This window comes from Melozone crissalis, unplaced genomic scaffold (assembly GCF_028551555.1).
Source record: "Melozone crissalis strain CALT ecotype California unplaced genomic scaffold, PUWL_Pcris_2 ptg000063l_1, whole genome shotgun sequence".
NCBI classification, from domain to species: domain Eukaryota; kingdom Metazoa; phylum Chordata; class Aves; order Passeriformes; family Passerellidae; genus Melozone; species Melozone crissalis.
Genome location: NW_026535841.1, coordinates 4,277,862 through 4,303,934, shown reverse-complemented (window position 1 = coordinate 4,303,934; position 26,073 = coordinate 4,277,862). Strand labels below are relative to the sequence as shown.

Genomic DNA, 26,073 nt, shown 5'->3' with positions numbered 1-26,073 from the left:
TTGGTAAAAAATAGTGATAATTCACTCCCAGAAAGAGAGAATGTGTCTGTCTTTCCCATACAGTGAGGGTGAAGAGCAGAGAAAATACCTGGACAAAGTTAGAGGAGGACAGAGAGAGAGCTTGATACAGTATGAGGCCACAGGAAGGTGTAGGGACAGCTGGAAAATCAGTGACTGAAACCCTTCAGAGGAGAAGAGTCACTGCCAGGAGCTCTGGAGGGGCAGCTGGCAGCCTGGAGGGCAGAGAAAGGTGGGAGAGGGGAAAACCTCACTCACTGTCACCCTGGTGCTGCTCCTCACTCACTGTCACCCTGGGCTCCTCATGAGCAGAAGTTGCAGCCTGGGAAGGGCAGGAATAGGAAAGGCTTTGAGGATGCTCCCCAGCAGAGGCAGCCTCAGGGATGTGCACAGGGCTCTGTGGAGGTGGGGCAGGGCAGGCAGTGGAAAAGCAAAGCTCATTCCACCATGCCAGGAAATGAGGAGAGTCCCTTCTCAGGAATTTAGAAGATGAGTTTTTGACAAAACAGATCTTTGCAATTCTTGCATATATCAGAGCAAGGGAGGCAGGAGTGCTAAACTCCTGCTACTACTTCCTACTGTCTGTTCTGTTTGGGAGAGAAATTGCTGGTACTCACAGGCTTTCAGGTGAAATTTCTTTTTCCTTTTCTGCTGTGCGTCCATGGTTGGTGCAGCACTGGCAGCCACTGCCTGTCCTCAGATCAGATCCCTTTGTTCCTGCTGTCTGCCAGCTCAGCAAGAGCAGGGCTGTGGCAGAGCAGGTTGTGGATTTTGCTCCTAGCTTGGTCCCAAGGGGATGCAGGAAGCTGACCCCTGAAGCTGCACAGTAAATGGGATTACTGCTCCTCTTGGTGCTGCTCCTGCTAGCTTGTCCTTCCCCCTCCAACACTTCCTAATCATTCTTTCTTCCTCTCAGTATTTGAATTGGTTGGTTTGTTTTGTTTTACTGTCACTTTCCCCTCACAACCCCCAACAGATGAAGCTTTTCCTTTTTATTCTCCAATTCTCTGCTCCTTAAGGCTCTGCCTGGATGTCAGCCCTTCCTGAGGAGAGCTGGCACACCAGTACTGATGTTATAAATAATGTTGGCTCCTCTCCCTGCTGCTTCCCCTCCCCACATGGAGCATGATTGGCTTGATTACAGAATTTGCCCCATTTAATATCACCAGGACAATGAGACACCTCCAGCAGAAGCTTTCAAACATATTTACACTTGAAAAATTGAACAGAATGTTTTTCTCCATGGTAAGCTGGCAGCTTCTGTATGAGATTGTGAGCTGTCCTTATGGGAAACCTTCCCTTGAACACATTCATTGCATGGTGCATGAACAGCCTGTACCAAAGGAAGAGTTAAAGTGCCTTTTAAACACCCACTTTGAATCCCTGATTCTCTTTAAAGAGCTGTGTCAGCAGCAACCTCTTTGCAAAACCTTAGGTATTGTGGTTTCTGGATTCTTAATCTGTGCTCTGCTAACATTTGCTAGAAAACAATTATTGCTGTAATTTAAACAAGGACCAGGAAGCCCTGAGCTCTTTAACCAGAGTCAGGAGGAGCTGAATCTGTCTAAACCTCGGAGCTGGTGAATGTCAGCCTCACAGTAATTGAACACAGCACAGGATGCCAACCTGGTTAGTAAACTAAAGCACTTAGGCTGACAGGCTGTAAACACATCCAGCCCAGCCATGGCTCGGGGCCAGGGTGTGCTCTCTGATATCTCCACATATCAGATTTGTGCTCTCTGATATCTCCAGAGCTTCCAACCCCTCTCCCTGGCCATGGTTCAGGTTGCAAGATTGCACTGTGACTCAGTCTTTTGGTTTTTAAGGCTTTGGAATAGCAAAAAGCATCACCCAGTTGAGAAGAGAGGACAACAGCAGGATCTTATGGGCATGAGATACCTGTGTAATTTCCTGTAGCCTGCTTTCCACCTTCCTTATTGTTTTGGTGGTTTTTTAATGTAGTTCATGAGGAGTGGAAGCAAAGCACTGATGGCTGTTTGTTCAGGTCTGGCTGGGTGCTTGGTCCTCACAGCTCCCACAGCAGGGAGACAGCAATGCTCTGAGGGCTGCCCTGGTCCAGTCCTGTGAGCTTTATTCTGAAACATGTGGGTAGGGAGGTAGCCAAAGGATGGCAGGGCTGTGCTAGACATGGATGCTGGCATCAAAGAGGGTGGGAGAGGCAGAGCATGAAATACCAGTCAGACTTGTACCAGTGGAAAACAGGCTAGCCAGGCTGGGGAGGAAGCATGGGATGGATGGACTGCTGACCACCTGGCACTCCCTGCTGAGTGGTTGGAGTTTGCCAATTCAGGCTGCTCCCACTTCCTGCTGGGAACATCCCATCTGCACTTTGGTTATAGGTGTATTTTCCCCATTTTCCTCTGTGGTCTGGTGGCTGTGGCACCAGCTCCTCCACTTGCCACAAGCAGCTCAAAGATTTCAGACTGCTGCCTTCTTGCCAGGGCAGGGGAAAGGAGTCCTCAGCCTTGGCAGGTCTCCCTGTACTGGTGGGAAGCTTGACAGCACTGCCCAGGATGTTCCCTCTCAGCTGTCCTGGCTGGAGAGCAGGAACAGAGGGGCAGTGAGGCTGTTGGAATCAGGGTTGCTCTTTGTTTCCCTTCTGTGCCAGACACAGGCAAAGCAGAAATGCCCTTGGCCCAGAGTGCAGCACAGCCTGGCTGCTGTGGGCAGGACAGTGCCCAGTCTGTGCCTGCTCACTGCTCTCCTGCTCTGGGTGAGCAGGTGAGCTGCTCCCAGCTCTGTAAGTGAGGAATTTGCAATACCAAATCATAAATTTACTCTTCGTCCTCCTGATTTTGGCACCAACTGAATTTTTGCATCTTGGAGTACATTTCATAACATGTGTGACTTAAAAGTACCCTGAGGCTGGAGCAGCACAGGGGCTGTTTTCCAGATGTTCCTGGTGCTCCATCAGCCCCAGCTGACACTGTGAGCAAAGGCCTCCCCCAGCAGGGGCTCTTGTCAGGACACAGCTCCCGGAGGGAGCAGGAGCAGCAGCACAATGCACAGAGCAGCTCCCTGGTGCTGCATTGATCCCTGACACAGCAGGAGCAGGGGATCATCTTTTCACTCTGGAGGAAGCTGTATGTAAATTCGAGGTACTGCATTGGAGATCTTGTAATGTGCCCTGTGATTGTTGGAACAACTCCCCTGAGGGTTTCTTGAGCAATTGCTGTGCAGAGCATAAAGCAGCCAGTGCCTGCCCCGTGTCCTGTGCCTGCACTCCTGCAAGCATCACACTTGGACAAATGCCCCTGTTAACAAAGGCTTAGGACAAATCCGTGGACTTTGCACGGTGCCCTTGTGGTAATGGGCAGGAAGGAAGGGCTGCAGTGCGTCCTGGGAGATATTTGTCTCTCTGAAAGTGCATCTCTTGAAGGAGGAAATTAACATTCTGGCAGAAAATGCCTCTCTGTCAGCTGACGGTGCCCAGCAAGGGCTGGCCTGTAAATTAAAGCTTTTTCTTGTGAAGAGAAAACTGTTCTCAGTGCTCAAAGGAAAACTGGTGTGCCACTGTTGTGATGGGGAAGTTTAAGTCATTTCAATAACTTGTCATTGTGTGCTGCTCTTTACAGATGTTACAAACATACCCAGCTGGTTTTTAAAGCCTCACCTCCTCCAAGAGAACCTGGTAAAGATAATTATAGGGCTGTGTCAATATTGACCACTTACCTCATCCTCAGCACTGCAGACTTGGAGCACTGTTAGTTTTCCTCAATGCCTCTTTGTGTAGCTGCACTTTTTCTTTTGTGAATGTTGTAAGAAATCTTTGGAAACCAAGAGCAATTGTGTTTTTCTTGCACCAGGGCTGCCACATCCCTTCCTCTTTGGATGAAGGCAATCTTTGTTAACCATCTTGGGGCTGCCTGTGTTGATTATGTGTGTGTACCATGCCTTACAGAATGGTCCATGAGCTGGGCATCCAGGCACTCCTGGCACAGAGTCCATAAGGAATGGTCACAGCCCTGTTGAACATTTCCATGCCAGTCACAGGGCTGTCCATGGATGCAGAGTCTGGTGCAGTGTTCATTTTACCATGGAGTTTGTCACTTGTGTTCTTCTGAAGTCTTCTGAACACTGACTGGTGAATTAAAAATTTCTGCCTTCTTTGAGATGCCCTTTCAAGATTTTAAAAGGCTCTGTGGTTCTTACTGAATGTCACTGAAGGGTGGGCTGCAAAGAGAAGTTCTTCTTTCCATGTAGTACCTAATGTGTGTGTAAATCTTACTCATTTCCTTAGAACAGCTTCTGTCTGCCACTTTTATTTAAGAGGTGGTGGTAGCATTTGACACCTTGCAAAAATTTTATGAAGTAGTTGCTGCAAGTCTTTTAGGCTAGAATACAGCTTGTGAAATTTAATGAAACTGTTTGAAAATCAGGATGGTTATTGATGAGACAGAATCCAGAAATATCTGGGAGCGTGAGGATCTGTTTCTTTCTTTGTGTTGTGCGTGGGCTCAAAGTCACAGGATGTGATAGTTCCTCAAACTGAACCTCCAGCCCAGGTACCTCATCTGTACATCTGCAGAGGACCCTAAGTGCAGCTTTTTGGGGGGAAGCTGTAAATTCAGTGACTAGAGTGGAGTGTACTGCTCTGCTTCCTGATCCTCCCACCGTGAAATCAAAAGCTTCAGATTCCTCTGGATATTAAGAGTAGGATGGAGCCCCAGAAAACCTACCCAAATCCCTTGAAAAGCATGTACCCTTTCAGAGCCAACTTCTGACTCTATTCTTAGAGACATTTAACAACATAAAAAGGCTGCACGAGTTTTAAAATGCTATTTCTGTGAATGACAGAAATAAAAAGAACTGGGAATAGGACTCTGTAAAAGGGGGATGTTTCTCATTATTTATAACCTTCACTGCTCGACCAATTTTTTCTGGAGTTTTTGGAAAGACTCAGTTTCACTTTATCAGGTTTAACACTTTTTCAGGTAACAGTTTTGAGAGGAAGGATAATTGAAATTCAGCAGAAGGGATTACTGCTTCTTTTAGCACTTCATGCTAGTCTTCCCCATTAGCCCTTGAATGCAGTTATGTGGGGCCTGTTCCCCCCTCTCTTTCTTCAGTTGTTCTGGTTAAGAACTCCTTCATGGGATCCCAGTAAGAAAATCAGCATGAGCATTCCAAGCCATGCTGATTATTCCATCCTCTCACTAGCAACAGGCACTGTGCTAGGTGGCACTGAAAAATAATTCAGGGAATAGAGGGAAGTGGGAGGAAGAGCAGCCCTGTGGAGCCGGGTCAGGCTGTGCACACCTGGGGAGGGGCACAGGAGTGATCCTGTCTGCTCACAGACACAGAGTGATCCTGTCTGCCCACAGACACAGAGTGATCCTGTCTGCTCACAGACACAGAGTGATCCTGTCTGCTCACAGACACAGAGTGATCCTGTCTGCCCACAGACACAGAGTGATCCTGTCTGCTCACACAGAGTGATCCTGTCTGCCCACAGACACGGAGTGATCCTGTCTGCTCACAGACACAGAGTGATCCTGTCTGCTCACACAGAGTGATCCTGTCTGCTCACAGACACAGAGTGATCCTGTCTGCTCACACAGAGTGATCCTGTCTGCTCACACAGACACAGAGTGATCCTGTCTGCTCACACAGAGTGATCCTGTCTGCTCACAGACACAGAGTGATCCTGTCTGCTCACAGACACAGAGTGATCCTGTCTGCTCACACAGACACAGAGTGATCCTGTCTGCTCACACAGAGTGATCCTGTCTGCTCACAGACACAGAGTGATCCTGTCTGCTCACAGACACAGAGTGATCCTGTCTGCTCACACAGAGTGATCCTGTCTGCTCACAGACACAGAGTGATCCTGTCTGCTCACACAGAGTGATCCTGTCTGCTCACACAGAGTGATCCTGTCTGCTCACAGACACAGAGTGATCCTGTCTGCTCACACAGAGTGATCCTGTCTGCTCACAGACACAGAGTGATCCTGTCTGCTCACAGACACAGAGTGATCCTGTCTGCTCACACAGAGTGATCCTGTCTGCTCACAGACACAGAGTGATCCTGTCTGCTCACACAGAGTGATCCTGTCTGCTCACACAGAGTGATCCTGTCTGCTCACAGACACAGAGTGATCCTGTCTGCTCACACAGAGTGATCCTGTCTGCTCACAGACACAGAGTGATCCTGTCTGCTCACAGACACAGAGTGATCCTGTCTGCCCACAGACACAGAGTGATCCTGTCTGCTCACACAGAGTGATCCTGTCTGCTCACAGACACAGAGTGATCCTGTCTGCTCACACAGAGTGATCCTGTCTGCCCACAGACACAGAGTGATCCTGTCTGCCCACAGACACAGAGTGATCCTGTCTGCTCACACAGAGTGATCCTGTCTGCTCATACAGAGTGATCCTGTCTGCCCACAGACACAGAGTGATCCTGTCTGCCCACAGACACAGAGTGATCCTGTCTGCTCACACAGAGTGATCCTGTCTGCCCACAGACACAGAGTGATCCTGTCTGCTCACACAGAGTGATCCTGTCTGCCCACAGACACAGAGTGATCCTGTCTGCCCACAGACACAGAGTGATCCTGTCTGCTCACAGACACAGAGTGATCCTGTCTGCTCACACAGAGTGATCCTGTCTGCCCACAGACACAGAGTGATCCTGTCTGCCCACAGACACAGAGTGATCCTGTCTGCTCACAGACACAGAGTGATCCTGTCTGCCCACAGACACAGAGTGATCCTGTCTGCTCACACAGACACAGAGTGATCCTGTCTGCTCACACAGAGTGATCCTGTCTGCTCATACAGAGTGATCCTGTCTGCTCACAGACACAGAGTGATCCTGTCTGCCCACAGACACAGAGTGATCCTGTCTGCTCACACAGAGTGATCCTGTCTGCTCATACAGAGTGATCCTGTCTGCTCACAGACACAGAGTGATCCTGTCTGCTCACACAGAGTGATCCTGTCTGCCCACAGACACAGAGTGATCCTGTCTGCTCACACAGAGTGATCCTGTCTGCTCACAGACACAGAGTGATCCTGTCTGCTCACAGACACAGAGTGATCCTGTCTGCTCACACAGAGTGATCCTGTCTGCCCACAGACACAGAGTGATCCTGTCTGCTCACAGACACAGAGTGATCCTGTCTGCTCACAGACACAGAGTGATCCTGTCTGCTCACACAGAGTGATCCTGTCTGCTCACAGACACAGAGTGATCCTGTCTGCTCACACAGAGTGATCCTGTCTGCCCACAGACACAGAGTGATCCTGTCTGCCCACAGACACAGAGTGATCCTGTCTGCTCACACAGAGTGATCCTGTCTGCCCACAGACACAGAGTGATCCTGTCTGCTCACACAGAGTGATCCTGTCTGCTCACAGACACAGAGTGATCCTGTCTGCTCACACAGAGTGATCCTGTCTGCCCACAGACACAGAGTGATCCTGTCTGCCCACAGACACAGAGTGATCCTGTCTGCTCACACAGAGTGATCCTGTCTGCCCACAGACACAGAGTGATCCTGTCTGCTCACACAGAGTGATCCTGTCTGCCCACAGACACAGAGTGATCCTGTCTGCTCACACAGAGTGATCCTGTCTGCTCACACAGAGTGATCCTGTCTGCCCACAGACACAGAGTGATCCTGTCTGCCCACAGACACAGAGTGATCCTGTCTGCTCACAGACACAGAGTGATCCTGTCTGCCCACAGACACAGAGTGATCCTGTCTGCTCACACAGAGTGATCCTGTCTGCTCACAGACACAGAGTGATCCTGTCTGCTCACACAGAGTGATCCTGTCTGCTCATACAGAGTGATCCTGTCTGCCCACAGACACAGAGTGATCCTGTCTGCCCACAGACACAGAGTGATCCTGTCTGCTCACACAGAGTGATCCTGTCTGCTCACAGACACAGAGTGATCCTGTCTGCTCACAGACACAGAGTGATCCTGTCTGCTCACAGACACAGAGTGATCCTGTCTGCTCACACAGAGTGATCCTGTCTGCTCACAGACACAGAGTGATCCTGTCTGCTCACAGACACAGAGTGATCCTGTCTGCCCACAAACACAGAGTGATCCTGTCTGCTCACACAGAGTGATCCTGTCTGCTCACACAGAGTGATCCTGTCTGCCCACAGACACAGAGTGATCCTGTCTGCTCACACAGAGTGATCCTGTCTGCTCATACAGAGTGATCCTGTCTGCTCACAGACACAGAGTGATCCTGTCTGCTCACACAGAGTGATCCTGTCTGCTCACAGACACAGAGTGATCCTGTCTGCCCACAGACACAGAGTGATCCTGTCTGCTCACACAGAGTGATCCTGTCTGCTCACAGACACAGAGTGATCCTGTCTGCTCACACAGAGTGATCCTGTCTGCTCACACAGAGTGATCCTGTCTGCTCACAGACACAGAGTGATCCTGTCTGCTCACACAGAGTGATCCTGTCTGCTCACAGACACAGAGTGATCCTGTCTGCTCACAGACACAGAGTGATCCTGTCTGCCCACAGACACGGAGTGATCCTGTCTGCTCACACAGAGTGATCCTGTCTGCTCACAGACACAGAGTGATCCTGTCTGCCCACAGACACAGAGTGATCCTGTCTGCTCACACAGAGTGATCCTGTCTGCTCACAGACACAGAGTGATCCTGTCTGCTCACACAGAGTGATCCTGTCTGCTCACAGACACAGAGTGATCCTGTCTGCTCACAGACACAGAGTGATCCTGTCTGCTCACAAACACAGAGTGATCCTGTCTGCCCACAGACACAGAGTGATCCTGTCTGCTCACACAGAGTGATCCTGTCTGCTCACAGACACAGAGTGATCCTGTCTGCCCACAAACACAGAGTGATCCTGTCTGCCCACAGACACAGAGTGATCCTGTCTGCCCACAGACACAGAGGAGGAGTGATCCTGTCTGCTCACAAATACAGCTTTGGAGAGCTCCCATGGAAGGAGGGAGGGCATTGCACAGAACAAGGGCCCTAACATTTGTTTAGGAGGATGAATTCTGAATTTTTAAGTTCCATGTTTTGAATTTTGTGAAGAGGTCTGGGCACCTAATTGAGACACCACAGTTGGATGACTACAGCTGAAAACTGTAAATAATCTAAGTGGTATCAGTTGCTAGTAAATAAAAATTTCTTTGTTTTCTTTATGTTTTTCTTTTATGTTTTATGTTTGCATATTTCTAGAAACAAGATGCTCATCACAAGCGGATGTTTTGGTTTTTAGTCTGAAAGTAAATTGAAAAACCAAGTGTGCTCTGGTCAACTGAATGGTCTTTTACTCTTCATCCTCATTCTTGGGGTTTTTCTTACTCTCCCTGCAACCTGCTCTTTATTTTTTTAATTTTTTTTTTCTCCTAAACAACTTCCTTGTAGAGTGAGCCAGACCTGGAGAAGGGCCTGGAGATGAGAAAATGGGTCCTGTCAGGAATCCTGGCCAGTGAGGAAACCTACCTGAGCCACCTGGAGGCCCTGCTGCTGGTAAGGCTGGGGCCAGGTGCCAGTGCAAACACTGGGGCTTGAATTTTCACTGCTGCTTCTGTTCAGAGTTTCCCTGAGCTCCACATGCCATAGTCACAAGTTGCTGGGTGCAGAAGGTACCTGCTACACCCCCAGTAGAGAGGGAGGCTTACAGGAGGGAGTGGATGTAGCAGAGTTTGGGAGTTGTTAATGTGGCAGTATCCAGGAGCTCTCTTAACTATCTGTGCTAATTATTAAATGTTGCTGTACAGTTGGACAGAGGTTAGGGAAATGGAGTGCAAAGGGGTTTTAATTGCAGCATTAATAACCAGGGAAAATCCACCTACCAGGGATGGCTGATCCTCATGAGAGACCTTGTTCATGTCTAGCCTTTAGGAGTTGTGTGAATGCAGATCTCACTTTTCATTAGGATGAAAAATAACTCTATGGAGGGATGTGTTGCAGTGTGGCAAAGGTGAATGTTCATGGTTTGCATGACAATTATTTCTTTCTTTCCTCATTTCAGCCTATGAAGCCTTTGAAAGCTGCTGCCACCACGTCCCAGCCCGTGCTGACCAGTCAGCAAATTGAGACAATATTCTTCAAAGTGCCTGAGCTCTATGAGATCCACAAGGAGTTCTATGATGGGCTCTTTCCCCGAGTGCAGCAGTGGAGTCACCAGCAGCGTGTTGGGGACCTCTTCCAGAAGCTGGTGAGTCAGCTGCCATCACCAGAGGTGCTGGGACCCCTCACCCATCTCCCAGGAGCTGAGGGTTCCCTCTGGTGACTGCAGAGAACAAAGGGGTCTGTGGCTGGAATAGATGAGAGGTTTCTCACCTCCTCACTTTGCCACTGCAGTGGAGGCCCTACAGCAAAAGTGGCTCTTTCATTGTCTTTAATTAAAGACTGCACCAAGCTGTGGTGGTAAAATAAATACAATTTCACATAAATGTTGAATCTACAGGGTTTCTGCGGAGTCCAAAAAGTGTTTCCTTTAGCTGGAGATGGGAGAGGGGCAGTATTGCCAAGTGAACTTCTCAACACCAGTAGTAAAGCATTCCTTATTGCTGTGAACTCCCCCACTCATCCTTTCCTCTCTCTCTGGTGTTTTGCTCTGCCTGGTGCTGATTTATGGTCATCACCATTGGCTTTGCTTCTCTGCCACTGTCCTGGCCTTTCTGCTCCCCTTGCTGTTGTGCTGATGCAGTGAACCTGCAGCTGAGAATCCTCCAAGCAACCTCAACAAAATTCTCTGAGTGCAGAAAAGGACAAAGACATATACAGCATATTCCTGAGGCTGAATTAAAATTGCTGAGTTTCTGAGCCAGATGACAAATTGTTTGCATTCTAGGAGGTTTTTTCGGCCCCTTTAGCCTCTCCCCTAGCATGTGCAGAGAGCAAAGGATTAAAGGAGCTGTTTTTTCCTTTTTAGAAAAGAAAAGAAGCTCTGCATTCCTGAGGTGCCTCTGGTTCTCAGGGTAGGAGTGACATTCCAGTGAGGGGTTTATTGGCTGGGGAGTGTGCTTTGCCAGGGTCCATCAATTGTTAGCAGCTGTGTAGCCCAGCATCAGCCCCATCCCCTGTGGAGCAGGGGGAGCTGGCCTGGAGGATGATGCTTTCTGTACATGCCAGCAGCTCAAGATGAAAATGCAGGAATCTGCTTTTCACTGCCAGCATGTTTTAGCCAGGAGGGGTCAAGTTGGTGCCTTGATGAACAGTTCATGGTATGCAATTTGAGCAGCTGGTTTGAGAGGACAAACCCAGCTGCTGCTGGGTGCTGAAGCAGACACAGAAGGCTGCTGGAAGTGGCAGCCTCATAAGCTGCCCTGGAATTGTGGTGCAGCAATGGGAACAGCACTAACTGGAGAAGACCTGAACATATTCCTTGGCAGGGCTGCCCAGCAGCCCTCTACTCACTGCACTCCTACTCAGGCTTTTGTTTCAGACCATTTCTTGTTCCTGGCTGATCTTGGGTGCAGGAGTTCAACCCTTCCTCTGCTCTTATGTTCCCCTGATTTTTCTGCATTTGTGACAGAATTGATGATTTTGTTGGATTAGCACTGGAAACAAAGGAACAAATTGCCCTAGTGCAGGAGGCCTGGAGCTGGCATGGCAGTGTTAGTTTCGGGTGGTTTGGTACAGCAGTGGTGGGAATTGCTGGATGAGATAAAGCTAATAATTCTTGGCAGGCACTGGGAAGCAACTAGAAGAGAGAGACAGCAAGAACATCAGGCTTTATAAGGCATCTCCACTGGATGTACATCAAATCTTGTGCAGCAGACTGTTTACTCGTGGCCATGTCATGCAGGCTGATGATAAACACCGAAATATCCAGATGTCCCTGGGGACATGAATTTTCTGTACTCACGCAAAAAACAGCACAGTAGATTGGAGTTACAGATAGTGGATGCAAAGAGTTTCAGAATTCTGTGTGTTCTGGCACAAAGCATGATCTATTTGCAACATCAAATTGACTGTTAGTACACCTTTTCCTGTTGAGAAAAAGAAAAGATGCCAGGCGTGTGGGAGTGAAATACGCTCCTCATTTTTGGAGAATAAATTGTGCATATTTTTTTATAGCGAGAAAGGAAACTCTTTAGAGCTCTTTTTAGAAATGAAGACATATTTAGCAAACATCCTCACTGATAAGCCTCAAAAACAAAAAATGTCCAAAAGCCAACCATTTGTACCAACTCTTGTTTCATTTTCACTGAGTTCTTTTTAATTGAAAAAAAAAATTAATCAGCGTGAAAACGGTGTGTGAGCATTATTACTTTAATTGGAAGCTCAGTTTTTAATGAAAAAGATGTCTTTGTGATGACACATTCAGAGGAGGAAAATGAAAGCTCAGAAAGACTGTTCAGGAGTAGCAGGAAATGAAAGAGCTGCATGGGAAAGGAGAAACTTTAAAGCTCTGCCATGTTAGCTGGCATCATCCAAATCTGAGTGGCATAAGCCCTCAAAATGGTCAGTAATTCTGACAGCAGCTTCTTCACAGGATGGAGCCTCAGTGGCAAAACCAGACTTCATTCTCTCCATGCTGCTGGGGTCATCCTTGGTATAAGTGAGCACAGTTTTCTTCAGCTTCAGTCATAACTGTGTAATTTTGTGTAAGGGTTGAGATTGGTTTCTAGTCTTTCAGTAAAATGTTACCTAGGAAATAGCTCACTTTTGTCAGCCCTGTTAACAGAGTTTGTGCAGGGAATGTTGTCCTGGGAGTGGCTTTTTCTCTTCCATCACGTCTGGCACAAAGCTCCACAGAGAGTGGGGAGCACAGTGGTTATGGGAGAGAGCAGTGGGAGGTTCCTGCTCTGCCTCTTGCACGTGTGCTGCAGCAGTGCTGAGGTGAGGGCAGCCCTGGCAGTGTCCCCTTGCTGCACCCTTGGCTGCTGCCCTCAGGCTGCCGAGGGGTGCCCAGCCCAGCCTGGCAGCTCTGCAGCACAAAGCCAGCTCTGCACTCCAGACAAGCTTGGAGCCTGCCCAGGGATTCCCCAGGCTGGATCTTGTGTTCTCTGGCATGAATATGGCTGAAGTTCCTAAGTCAGCAAACGGGATCAGTACTAAGACTCTGTGATAATAATGACTTACTACTGCACTCTGGGGCCTGTTCCATCCTCTTCTGGACCAATTCCATATTCCTTCTGCTGGAAAAAGTGCCATTTTCTGTCACCTAGTGCCCCAGTCACTGCCATCCAAACGGATTGTGCCCTCTTCTGCATTTCCAGCACTCTGCTGCCCTTATAATAATGCTCACTAAGGCAGATATGGGTGCTATCTGGGTTTGATTTAGTATATCCACCATGCAAAGGCCAACAAGTAGCTTACTGGGGTCACATTTGTGCTGTTGGGCTGAATCATTCCTCCCTGATTCATATGCTGTGGCCAAAAGCCAGCAGCTCCAGTTACATCAATGAGCTGCAATATTAATAGATACTAATCTGGCAGTTTAGAAGGGAAAAATAGATGTCAGAAATAAGGATGTGTCACTCTCATAGGCTTTCACATCCTTCACAAGTAAACTTGTTCAGCAGAGGGTGGAACTGGGTGCAGTGCTGGTTGGACAAAGTTGAGAGGTCAGAGATGTCATTCTGGGCCTGCTCAGCATTCCCTGCAGTTGTTTGGTGTGAAAAAAGCATGACCTGGTCACTGGATACCAACACTGACCATCCCAAACTGTCTTCTTCCCCAGCATTCATTACATTTTGTTTTCCTTCCTGCAGGCCAGCCAGCTGGGAGTGTACCGGGCCTTTGTGGATAACTATGAGGTTGCCATGGAGACAGCAGAGAAATGCTGCCAAGCCAATGCTCAGTTTGCTGAAATCTCTGAGGTAATGTCACGGTGCTCAGACACACGAGCTGTCTGCCTCTGACTAATCCCGTGCCATGTCACTCCTGTCTATTCTCCAAGTACCTCTGCAGCCCTGGCTTTGGAGGAGTTGTGAGCTCCCACAGACTCAGCTCGGGTCCTTACACTGAATTGTGCCCTGGGCTGGTCACAGACACAGACACAGCCTTTGTGTGCTGTCCCACCCAGGGAATCTGCTAGAAACTGGCTTTGCTTTGAACTTCTCCAGCTCTGTGCCCCCTTCATGCATTTCCAGAAGGGAAAGCTCCCTGTGAGTTTCTCAGATGTTTCTCTGCTAATGATGATTCTGGCTGTGGTATAAAAGCCATCCTCAATGGCTTGCACAGTGGCTGTCAGTGGGATTGCAGGCTTCACTGGCAGGGAGAGGAGAGGGTAATTCTCTCATGAAAAAGGCAAGTGTGTCAACCATAAATCTATAATACTGTTCTTTGGCCTGCTCTGATTTCCTCCCTGACAGAGGAGTACCTGTCTCAAAGCATTTTGAATAATTTTTAGGCTTCTCAGACCATGAGCTTTCCCTGCAGTGCATGGTCTCAGTGACTCTTTATATTGCAGTGATTATTTCTTGAAGAATTCAGTTGCCAAGAAAACATGAATTTCATATAAAAACAATCAGATAAATCATCAGAGCTGAGCAGTACCAGGGGCGTTTAGTGCTCTGAGAAAACTCCTGAGTACATTCTATATCATATGTCCCTTGAGACTTGAGAAAGAGGTAAAATATGATCTCTCCGTTTTGCTGTTTCTGACAAACAATTCTGAATCATATCAGTATCTACTGTGTTTGGAATAATGGTACTTCTGCATTTGTGTCCTGGTGAGGATTTTGGAGCTGACATATTAATGCATGGCATGGCCCATGGCAAAGAGCAGAGTCACAGACAGTGTTCCTGTGCTGCTGTGGAAGATCTGATGTGTCAAGGTCACCCAGCTCTGAGTCCAGGAGTCAGAAGTGTAACCTGAGGCTATTGAATGCCAGTGCTGTACTTTATTTATTGGTGCTGGACAGTGGCTGTGTGCTTATGGATGTCTTGTTTCTACAGGTGATTTAAAAACTCCCCCATCCCCACTGCTGTAGGTGGTTCCCTGCTTTGCTGCATGTCTACTGACAGGTGCTCCTAAGAACATTGCTTCATGTTTGAGATGTGTGGGTGCCTGTGACATGGCACTGGTGGATTTACCAAGGAGGAAAGTGCATTTTTCCATCACTGACTTGAACTGTGACAGGGCTCTCCTCCTTTCACACCTAGGCCTTCCCCTGGAGGAGCAGATAGGCTGTTGTGTTCCCATGTGACATTTCAAGGTGATTGACCATCTGCTACATGGCTTTTCTTTCTCTTTCAGAATCTAAAGGCCAGAAGCACAAAGGAATCTAAAGATCAGACGACGAAAAATTCCTTGGAAAGTGAGTGATCCATGGAGAGGAGATTGGTCTGTCAGCACTGTGTGGAGGCTGTTGCCAAACCTCCACCCTCCCTTTTTCTTTTCTAATGCTGGAGGGTTATGGAAGTCAGTTCCCTTTTGCTAAGTAGGCTGCCTGCATGGGGAGGTGCCTCCTGGCTTCAAACCTCATCAGTGTCTTTGTGCAAAGCCAGCCCAGCCACTGGGCTGTTGGGATTTTAAGAGAACATCTGCACAAATGCAACCCCAGCAGTGATGGGTTTATGGGGGCATTTAGGGAGCCTGGTCAAGATCAGGTTCCACAGTGCTTGTGTTTGTGCACATGAGTAGAAGACACCCCATGCTAGAAGGAGCTTCCACACTCACTGTTCCTGACATTCCTGCTGCTTTGTTTCCACAGCTCTGCTGTACAAGCCAGTGGATCGGGTGACCCGCAGCACACTTGTCCTGCATGTAAGTATCTGAAGGGGAGTTTTCAAACTTTAGATCCCTGTCCTATTTTCTTTGACCTTCACATTTTCCATGGAGCTGAAGGACTGCAAAAATAAACCTGTTGAGCTGCATAAGAGCTTCTTCCCTTTACACCAAGGAGATGGAGTCTATGGTAGGATGCTGCTATCTTTGCAGTGATGTCACCAAGAAGTGCAGGGTATTTTTATCTTTATCTAGAGATAAAGCTTTACTCTCATCTGTGTGAAGAAGCTGGAGCATCTTGTCCTACAGCTCTGATTAGGGGTGCTCAGGCTCTCCTGCCCTCCAGTGCTGCCTGTGACTGTGTTCTCTGTGTTCTGTCAGGATTTGCTCAAGCACACCCCTGTGAGCCACCCTGACCATCCCCTGCTGCAGGATGCTCTGAGGATCTCACAGAACTTCCTCTCCAGCATCAACGAGGAGATCACTCCTCGCAGGCAATCCATGACTGTAAAGAAAGGGGAGGTGAGTCTTCCTGTCTTGTTATTTTCTCAGTTTCTAAATACTGGTTATGTCTTTTCAGTAGAGCTGACTAGGAAGTTCTGCTCTTAAGCTGTTTGTTGCTAAGATACAGTTTATCCAATGTCCTTGTTCTCTAAAGGATGTGGTACAGCTCCCTCTGTTTTCTGTTCAGAAAACAGTTTGGAAACCAAGAGGAGAAGTGTGATCAGAGTTTTGTCCTTAGCATTGTTACAATAATTTGTCATTCGTAATTCCTGTGATGCACATTGCCATGCACTAAATGGATTTGTGTTTTACCTGCAGACTGAAACCAAATAGGAAGCCTAGAAGGAGAAAAAGATGAGGGAACATCAGAAGTCATGAAAGATTAGGAAAAGCTGTTTTCCAGCATCTTAATTTTCACCATAAAATTAATTGTCTGCATCTTTATTCTAAAGGAGAGTGTTGTAAATATGACTGGAAAGCAAAACAAATGGAATGTGTTGGGAATGCCAGAGAGATGATTGACTCCTGGGAGTGTAATATAACCCTTTTCAGCTTTGTAAGGAGCTGCACTGCACCCAGAAGGGTCTGAGATGTGCAGATCCTTCACCTGCATGCAGTGTTGTGCAGGGAGACCATGGAGCTTCTCTGTGGTGGAGTGTGTGTTCCTCAGTGGTTGATTCAGCTGCCTTGTAAGTCCATTAAAATGGGGTTCAGTCCCTCCTTGTAAAGAAAGGCCAGGACTGGCAGAAGGGTTGAGAGGGAAGGATGTAGGAGATTGGACACAGGGAGGAGCAGCTCAGATAGTAAAGGTGCAAGAAGAGCTGTGGCAGCATTCCAGACATGGGCTGATCAGCAGTGACCCAAATTGTACAAAAACATCTCTTACAAAGCCCAGGAGATTGTTAAGATACCGTGAACCTTCATGATTTATTCCCAAATCCTGACAGCTAAACATGCTTGCTTTTAGCTGTTAAACTGATTTTCAGCTGACAAAAGGTTTGCTGGAAGCTGCAGTTCTGGGAATTTGGTGCACTTTGTCCTGCAAGTCTTGCTCATTGTCTCATTTTGTCAACTGAGGACACTTCCAGCTGAGAGAAGAAGAGGAGGGGCTGAGCAATTGGAGGCTGAGGCAGAAGCTGAGCCATCAGTCACCAGTGCCTCAGTGACAGGGGATGGCCTCGTTAAAGTGGCTGCTGATTGAGTCATAGCAGAAAGCACAGGCTGGAGTGCCCCTCGCAGGGGAGGGAGCAGTTTGTGTTCTCTGGTGTCTGTCAGCATCTCCGTGAGGGATGCAGCCTTTGAAAGGTGTCATGCAGAATCCTAATGAGGAGCCAGAGCCAGGCAGAGGAGGGGGCTCAGGAGGATGATCCTGCTGATGCCTTTTTGGGGCAGTATTTGTCAGATCTCAGAAAGCAGGAGGGGAGGCACGGGCTCAGCAGGCCTGGTCACACTCTCACTGTTCCTGCAGTGACTCCAGGTGTGATGTGGGGAGGGAGGAAGAGAACATAGCAGAGGAGAGGGCTGTGGGTGTGCTAAGGGAATGGGAAGCCTTTGTGCCCTTCCTCACTGCACACAGCTTTTCCTGAGCCCAGGGAAGAAAAGGACTTGCCTTCCACTCTGGGAATCTGACCATGAATATTTGCTTTATTCAATATCCCACTTCTATCAAAGCAGTAGTGCCCCGGCTGAACCCTCTGTGTCCTGAGAGTAGGTATGCTCACTCTCCATGTAGTAATGCAGAAACACAAATCTGCTCCCAGCTACTCTGTGTGGGTTAGTGATGGCTGTTCCTTCCTACAAGCTGCTCAGCTTGGGGTCATAACTGGGTTTTGTTTATGCCTGTAAATCTTTCCTTTTCTACTTATCCTTTCCTCCCACTCGCCTTGCTGGTGCTTCCCCCGGGGTGACAGGACAGTGTGTGGATTGCATCTCCTAATTGACTGCTCTCAATGCATAATGCATTTTTTATTTTAATGAATCACCAGCTTGCTTTGATGGCTTTTTTCATTATTTGTCTTCCTCCCATTGAAGTTTCCTTGGTGGGAAGGAAGGAGGGTAAAATAGCCTTTTCCTCTCATGTATTGCTTAGGTGCTGATCTCAGTTATCTTTTTTCACAGTCCTTGCCTTTTATGTGGAATATTTTTTCCTTTTGAGTGTATTGTGGGGAGGAATCAAATCTCCTTTGCCAGCCTCTTGCTCCAGCTCTTTTTTTCAGGATTGCTTTGAACTGGGGGAAAGCAGCCAGTTGTTAATCTCCCTAGTGACAGGCTGCTAAGGAGGGGAGTGCAGGTCAGGAGAGAGGACAGGCTCATCAGCACAGTGTTGTTGTGTTTTGCAGAGGTGATTCCCTGCTTTGGGAGCACTGACTCAGCCTGCCCTGCCTGCTGGGCTCCCTGTGTGCTGCCAGGTGTCCATCCTGCACTCCAGCCCCCCAGTTCTGCTGGGCTCCAGAGGCTTTGTTCTGATCTAGACTTATGCATAGGAACTGGGAGGTTTCTGTCCTGTGGTGTGACTTGCTGGGCTGGATGAGTGTTTCAGGTAGTACAAAGAGATGGGAACAAAGGGAGTAAAATCCCTCCCCAGAGGGCCAGAAAGAGCTGCAGCAGGGAAGGCAGGATTGGTGCAGGGAGCCTGTGAACAGAGAGTTTGGTCCTTGCTGACTGTGGCAGATTTGCTGAGGGCCGTGTTACAGAGGAGCCAGCAGAGCCTCAGCCCCAGCCTGGCAACACAGGGGAGCCAGGGGGCATCTCTGGCCTTTGGGGTTTCCATTCAGCTTGATCCACCACATTCTCCTGCTCCCTTATTTTCATCCCATCTTTCTACTGTTATTGTTTTACCTTTTTTACATTTTTTTAATGAATTATCTACAGATATCCACTTTACTAACCCTCCAAACAACCAAGCAAATGCACGGAGGGGGAGGGAGTCTAAGTAGCCGTGTGCTTTGTGCCTTGTGAGTGGTGGAGTCACCCAGCCCTTGGGGGCATGGAAGAGGCATCTTCTTGTCACTGCTGATCCTTCTGCACCACTGTTGTCTTGGTTTAAACAAGGAATGAGGTTAAGGTTCTGCTGGGGATGGTGCCTTGGGGGAGAAGGAAAACAAATGCATTGAGATGAAGGAAGTGCCACTGTTACGTGCAGAAGGAGGGCAGTAATAACCTTCTCTAGTCATATTAACAGAGCAGCTCTAGGTACTGCATGTTGGGGTTTTGTCAGCTAAGCCCAGATGCAAATGAGTGTAGTGCTTGTAGTGCCTGCCAGAGGTCAAGGCTGGTGTTTCCAGCTAATTCATTTGTGCAAAGCAGGAATTAATGAAACAGCAAAAAATTGCAGAGTTCATTTGAGAGGTGGTGGTCCCTTCCTTGACTGCTGCTCCTCTCGTGCTCTTTTTGCAGGGTGTTGTTCCAGGGCAGTTCAGACCAGCCTGGGTGTGGTGGCTGCCACTCTGCCTTGGCCATGCTCTCCCACCCTCTCTGAAGTGTTCACACTGGTGTTTGTGTGATCCACAGCAGCACAGAGGAAAGGGGCCTGGAGTTTTGGGTCACTGCTGGCTGAGTGGCTTCATGTCTGCTCTCATCAGCACTGGTCCAGACCCAGGGGAGCTGACAGCTTTTTTTGGGAACAAGCCCAGTAGATCACATCACAGATCTGCTTGTGCTACTGTACACCTTTGTCCTTGCCCTGGAGAGGAGAGGCTGCTTGGCAAGCTGCTTTGCTGTTTCTAAATCTGGTTTTAAACTGCAGTCAAGGGACTGGCTAGCATTGCCTTAGGCTTCTGCTTGACTTTGTAGAGGACCAAGTGTGCTAGAGAAGGGAAAGGACAAGGGACATGTGCAAGGGAGCAGAAGTGCAAACTGAAGCCCTTGAAAAGCTGGAAGTGAAGCTGAGACACAGCCATGCACAGTGTGGGGCCTGGTGCCCACTGCTCCTGGGGGCCTTGGGCAGATGTTGGCAATAGAGCACTCAGAAATTATCCTGGCTGCTTCACACTCTGTCTTACAGCTGGAGCCAGAGAGCTCCTGGTGACAGGAGCTTTGGGAAGAAGAAAGAGGCCATTAAAATGCTCAAAGAGCAGCCAGTTTAACTCCCTAGGCAGAGCATCCCTTTTATTTTTGCAGTGCTGGTCTTGCAACACACTTACACACACGAGGAATCATTTTCTTCCTACGCTCTGCAGAAAGCCAAACCACCTCTTCCTCACTGACATGTGCCAATACCCATCTCTTGGTTTTCCCCTCCTCCCTGTGCCTCACACACGTCCCAGCCCTTCCTGGGGCTCTCACCCACGCACGCTGCAGGCCTCTGCTGTCAGCACATGGGATGAGCTCCTTCCTCAGCACACAAGTGGGGAGATGGCCTTTTGTGCAGCTGTGGGGCTGCTTGAGTAGGTTTTTTAATTCCAGTTTTTGTCATGTGCCTCAGACAAGCTGGCCACACTTCCTGGAGTTAATCAGTCTGTGACAGCAGCAGGATTTATCATATGCAAACGGCACAAAAACACTGTAGGATGAATAGATGAGCACACAGGTAGTCGTGAGCTTGCTGGCAGAGGAGGGGAAGATGCTCAGTGACAGAGGTAAGAGGAGGAGGAGGACAGCAAAAGCAATCCAAAGAGGATAACCAAGCTCTGGGAAAGGTACAGGGAGAGCTCTTTTGTTCAGAGCACTGAGGTGGGTGGGAGAAGAAGCAGATGAAAACATGCAAAGAAAAGCAGGGCCTGGAAAAGAGATGTGGAACTTGTATTGCACCAGTACAGGAGCTTTGCAAGAGCCACTGAAGTTAACAGCACAGACCTGGTGTGAGAGATTGAAGATGATCCTAATTCACTCTGTTATCAAGACTTTTCTCTCACACTTCCTGGAACATCTTTCTGAAGCTGAGCTGAGCTCCTGTGCTGGACACCTGCCAGACCTGGGGGCTGTCTGTGGAAGGGAGGGGGTCACTCTGCCACTTTCCTGCCACTGTCACCCTATCACTCTAATCTATGTTCTCTTGGATGTTTATTTGGTGTTTCTGTAGTCAGTGCTATTTCAGAGTATTTCAGGAAATCTTTAGCACCTTTGGTTACTTTAACAGAGTAACTCTGGGTAGAGTGATGGTTTCCCACATGAGCTATTATATGTCAGTACAGCAGGATCACTCATCCAAAAACCCCTTGTGTTTCAGGAGACCCCATTTAACAGGAGCCACAAAAGGAATAGCTGTTGGTGGCCCTGGGTGGGAGGAGTTGACCAAAGTCTTGGTTCCAAACTGCAGAGCTGAGGTGGCACAGGCCTCTGAGTGGCACAAGCTCTGTCTGAGGGGGCTGCTGGCTCCCCCAGGGTGGGAGAGGATGGGCTGACTCATGTCAGGAGGGCCAGGAAGGTGCCCTTTGCTCCCACACTGTGGGGTTTGGATCTGGTAAGCCATTGGGAAATCCTTTTATTGTTTCCCTCTGACCTGCTGAACCTCCCACAAGATGACTCATGTGCAGCAAAGGATGTGCCCCTTTGCTGGAAGTGCCCCTCCTCAGCTCCACGGATGCTGAGCAGCCTGGGGCATGCCTGTTTTACCCAGCCCTAATGAAAGTTCTCTTTTCCAAGAAAAGCTGGTAGTGAGGAGACACTTCCTGACTTGATCCACAAATGTTTTCTCCTGTACTCTCCTCCCCAGATGCTTGGTTGCTCTTCTGGCAGTTCACCCATGCTGCTTCCAGGAGGGACACCTTCCCAACTAGCTGCCATGAGCAAGGAGATCAGAAGAATGAAGGGTTCTGGGAAGATCCATGTTTCTCTCTGACTGACTGGAATAAATCTCTTTCACCTCTTTCCTTCTCTTCCAGCCAAGCTTAGGAAGCACAGGCTTGTCCTCTTCCACCCAGCTCTCCTTGTGGGACTTTTTGCTGCCTCAGGGTTGCACTGTGTCTGTCAGTGATAGGATTGGGTTCCCAGGAGTGCTAACCCAAATAAACTGAGTGCCACCTCAGCCCCAGATGGGAATGAGAAGGTTGTTGGGTCATTTGGCATGGGCTGGCTGAGCTCTCTGCTCGGGTTTGGGGGAGATGTGCTCTCAGCAGGGTGCTGGGCTGGGCCCTGGCTCTTCTCACACACTGCCAGTGCCTGGCAGAGGCAGCCAGAGGGTCAGGCCAGGACTGTGCCCTGTCAGTGCCAGGCAGGGAAAGGACAGTGCCACCTCCTGCTGGGGAGCAGAGATGAGTAAGCTGTGAGAACATCTTTACACCTACGAACAATGAGCAGAGGTTGAGCTGGCAGCAAGCAGCTATTCTCATTGCTCCAGAGGAGCTGAGCTGATTTGCAGTGTAATTAATATGCATCAGATCTAGAAACCTGAGATCAGGGGTTTGGCTTGCTCAGAAAATCTTTCCCTGCTTATTATTATTGCTCCCAAATGAAATTCTGTGCAGGAGTGGAGAGTGTTCTTGTGCTACTGACAACATACCTCCTCCTGTTTGTTTATTTATTTTCAAAGCTCAGTGTTTCTAGTTTCCTGTCTGGAGCTTGCTCTCAAGGGCAGGAGGGGAAGGCTTGCTCAAGTGCCCATCAGCAGCAAAGGCAGGAGTGCAGGCAGGAGTTCTCTCAAAAACACTGAGAAGAAGCCAGGATGATCACACCCACCTAAAAATAAACACTAACATATGTACAGGCCTTTGTGAGCTGAATCACTGCTGGATGCCAGATCTCCCCAGAGTCCTGCCCAGGGATGGTGCAGCAGTCTGCCAGGGAGCAGCCTTGCTTCTGCAGCTCTGGGAGAGGTGCAGCTTTTGCTGCTGTGCTCACAGATCTCCTGGATCTTTGTGTAATGGAAGGCAGCACCCAGATGAGCTGCTGACACTGCTCCATGTGCTTTTGCAGGTAGCTGTGGTGCTCTTGTAGCTGCAGACAGGAAAATGCAGCTCCTAGTCCCTGTCAGGAAGTGCAGGGTGCTGTGGGACAGACTGTGGAAAGAAGAATTATGTCTGCAAGGGCATTTCTTTGTCATGTGTTCCTTGCCATGATGCCTGCTAGGCTCAGGACTGATGTGGTTTGTTTTAATTTTGGAGAGCCAAGATGGGAAGAGTGGTAGGCAGGAGGAGAGGCAGTGTGGGGGTTTGCACTCCCACACCCTTGGCAGGGAACACGTTCAGGGTTTGTTAAATCATGTAACAAACAGAGCCCAGGGGCATCACCTGAGAAATGGAGGCACCACTTGCAGTGAGGGTGTGCTGACCTTGCCCAGGGGAGCTGCTCTCGTGGTGCTGCCCCTGGAGACCCTTCTCTGTGTGTGTCAGTGTGGGGGTCCTGGCCATGGGGCTGGGCAAGGCTGGCAGTGAGGCAGCTGGGGAGGTGCTGGTGAGCCCTGGACAGGGTTGGCAGAACTCTCCTGTCTCCAGCCACAGCGCTGGCTAGGCACATGTGGGATGTCTGATATGTCAGGGATGGCAGAGGAGCATCCTCTTGGCTGGAACAGCAAAGGAAGTACAGGTCAGGGCAGAGTTCCTTAGCATACCTTAGCACGTGTGGGGCAGCTGATGGTTCCTGCTTGTACTGGCTGTGAAGTGAGGCAGCACTGACAGTTACACATATTGGTGGAAATAAAACCTGCCCAGAGCTGAATGCTGACTTCTGCTTAAAATCAGTGGGAGGTATCTGTTCCAGGTGTTCACTGAGTCCTGCTGATCCTGACAGCACAGGGGAGGACCTGAGCACAGAGCAGGGCATGAAACTCCTGTGGTGGTCACTGGAAGGAGCACACAGCCACCTGTCTGCATGCCAGCATTCCAGCCTTTTGGGCTTTTTACTGTGGAGTCATCTGTCCCACCCCTCCCCCGTAAGGGAGTTAGGAAAGCAATGTTCTGCCTACCAGTGTGTGCCCCTTCTTTGGGATGCTGTTAAACTCTGTGGAACTAGAAGCAGGATTAAAGGCATCAGACTTGTGCAGCTTCTTTGCATCTTCTAGGTTTGGGGAAATTTTATATGATATATAAAGGAGATTCCAATAGGCATGTGGTGAGGGTACGTCCAGATGGTCCTTTTAAAGCAAAGGCTGATAAGGGACTCCTGAGAAGTTTGCCAGATACACATGTCCAGGAATTATCCCTTAACAGCACTTGTAATGAAGAAGCAGCCATGGCGTTCAGCTGTTAATGTTGACAAAGTCGGTCTGTGAATGGGGGAGAAGGGGTCGAGGGCAGCTTTGCTGTCCCTGCCGGGGTGGCTGAAGCTGCTGCAGAGGCTGGGAGGTGACTGAGGGAGGTGGCTCTGGGAGAAGCGGTGTGTGCTGCTCTCTGCTGGCTCGGGAGGGGACCATCCCCTGGCAGGGATTCGGGGACTCTGGGGCTGGGCAGTGACTCACAGCAAACTGCACTTGGGCTCAGGAGCGGGTGATGGAGAGAAGCCCGAGGTCTGACCCAGCACCAGGCTGGGGGCAAGATGCATGGCTCCTTCTGCCTTTGGAGAGAGGGCTGCAGCAGGGGGCAGAGTGGACAGCAAGGAGTATTTCAGAGGCTTTTTCATTTTCTGAATTAGACAAATGTACTGAATTTGTTCTGGTAGGAGTCAAGTTTAAGGACTGTGTTGCCCCAGTGCCAGATTTGGAGCTGGTATTGCCCTGGAACATTATTTGGAGCTGCTATTGCACTGGAACGTTATTTGGAGCTGGTATTGCCCTGGAACATTATTTGGGGCTGGTATTGCCCTGGAACATTATTTGGGGCTGGTATTGCACTGGAGCATTATTTGGGGCTGGTATTGCACTGGAACGTTTCTCCTGTTTTTCCCCAGCACCGGCAGCTGCTGAAGGACAGTTTCATGGTGGAGCTGGTGGAAGGGGCTCGCAAGCTACGCCATGTCTTTCTTTTCACTGACCTCTTCCTCTGTGCCAAGCTCAAGAAGCAGATTGGAGGGTGAGAGTTTGCTTTTGGACTTCATGCTTTGCACCTCGGCTGCAACAGAACCCTGGGCTTAGCCTGTAGTGTTAGTTGTGAATGGATACCCCAGGCCTGGGTAACCATCATGCACAAGAAGCAGTTAGATAAGAAATGATCAGCAAGATAGGAATATTTGCTGTATGAGATCCTGTCTAAGTCCTGACCCCTTAGGAAAGGTAATTCCTCCCATCCCTGCCCTGAGCCTACCAAGGAGAGCAGGAGATGTTGTAGCTGCTGGTATTCTGGACAAATGTCAATCAATTTTCTGTTTGCCCTTTCTTTTAATAGGTGACATTCTTCACTTTTTTTTTATGACTAGGGTTGTTAATTTTGGCTTTGCAGCTACAGCCTGTTAACAGTTTTACAGAAAAATGGCAAAGGTGCAGTAAACAGACTATGTGTCAACCCAAAGTGCAGTTATTAAAGCAGTTTTGCTGACAATTTTCACATGTGAGTGAGGCAAACCATTACCAATGCACTTGCCTCAGATAGGACTTCTCTTCATTTGGTAAACCTTCTTGGGGAGACATCTCTTATCTTCTTGCCCTCCTCAAGCAAAAAAGTTATGTCTGCCCTTTACAAAGCATGTGCTTGTGAGGAATGAACCTTCAAAGGAGTGGGACATTCCCAAGAGTGGATGTTCCTGACAGCACAGGTGAAGAGGGAATAAATGACATGAAACACTTAAAAAGTGCTGCTTACCCTGGTGAAATCCCTGAAGAATGGCAGCTGTGAGCTGTAGTTTCTCTCCCCTGGTTGGATTACACAGAGGTTTATATCCATTAGCTCATCTGCCCCAGCTTGGTCATGAGAGACTCAGGTTCAGATCCCAGGGGGCCACCAGGCCACAGCTGTGGCACAGCTTTAGAACTTTGCCACTCCAGAGGCTTCAAAGAGAGAGCACGCAGGACCAAAATTGTCTGCAGGAGATGGATATGGTTCTTAGGATGAAAAGAGCTAGATAACAAAATGAATT

The 26,073-nt window shown here is 48.9% G+C and overlaps 1 protein-coding gene across 1 annotated transcript in view; it reads left to right on the top strand.

The window, feature by feature from the left end:
* The window catches only part of BCR (BCR activator of RhoGEF and GTPase), a 99,679-nt gene that overhangs the window by 52,459 nt on the left and 21,147 nt on the right, over positions 1-26,073 (top strand). The window contains exons 3-9 of the mRNA XM_054288621.1: positions 9,423-9,527; positions 10,033-10,218; positions 13,727-13,834; positions 15,217-15,277; positions 15,674-15,726; positions 16,069-16,209; positions 24,952-25,073. Of these exons, the coding sequence (XP_054144596.1) occupies positions 9,423-9,527; positions 10,033-10,218; positions 13,727-13,834; positions 15,217-15,277; positions 15,674-15,726; positions 16,069-16,209; positions 24,952-25,073 (776 nt within the window). The remainder of the gene's footprint in view (positions 1-9,422; positions 9,528-10,032; positions 10,219-13,726; positions 13,835-15,216; positions 15,278-15,673; positions 15,727-16,068; positions 16,210-24,951; positions 25,074-26,073) is intronic.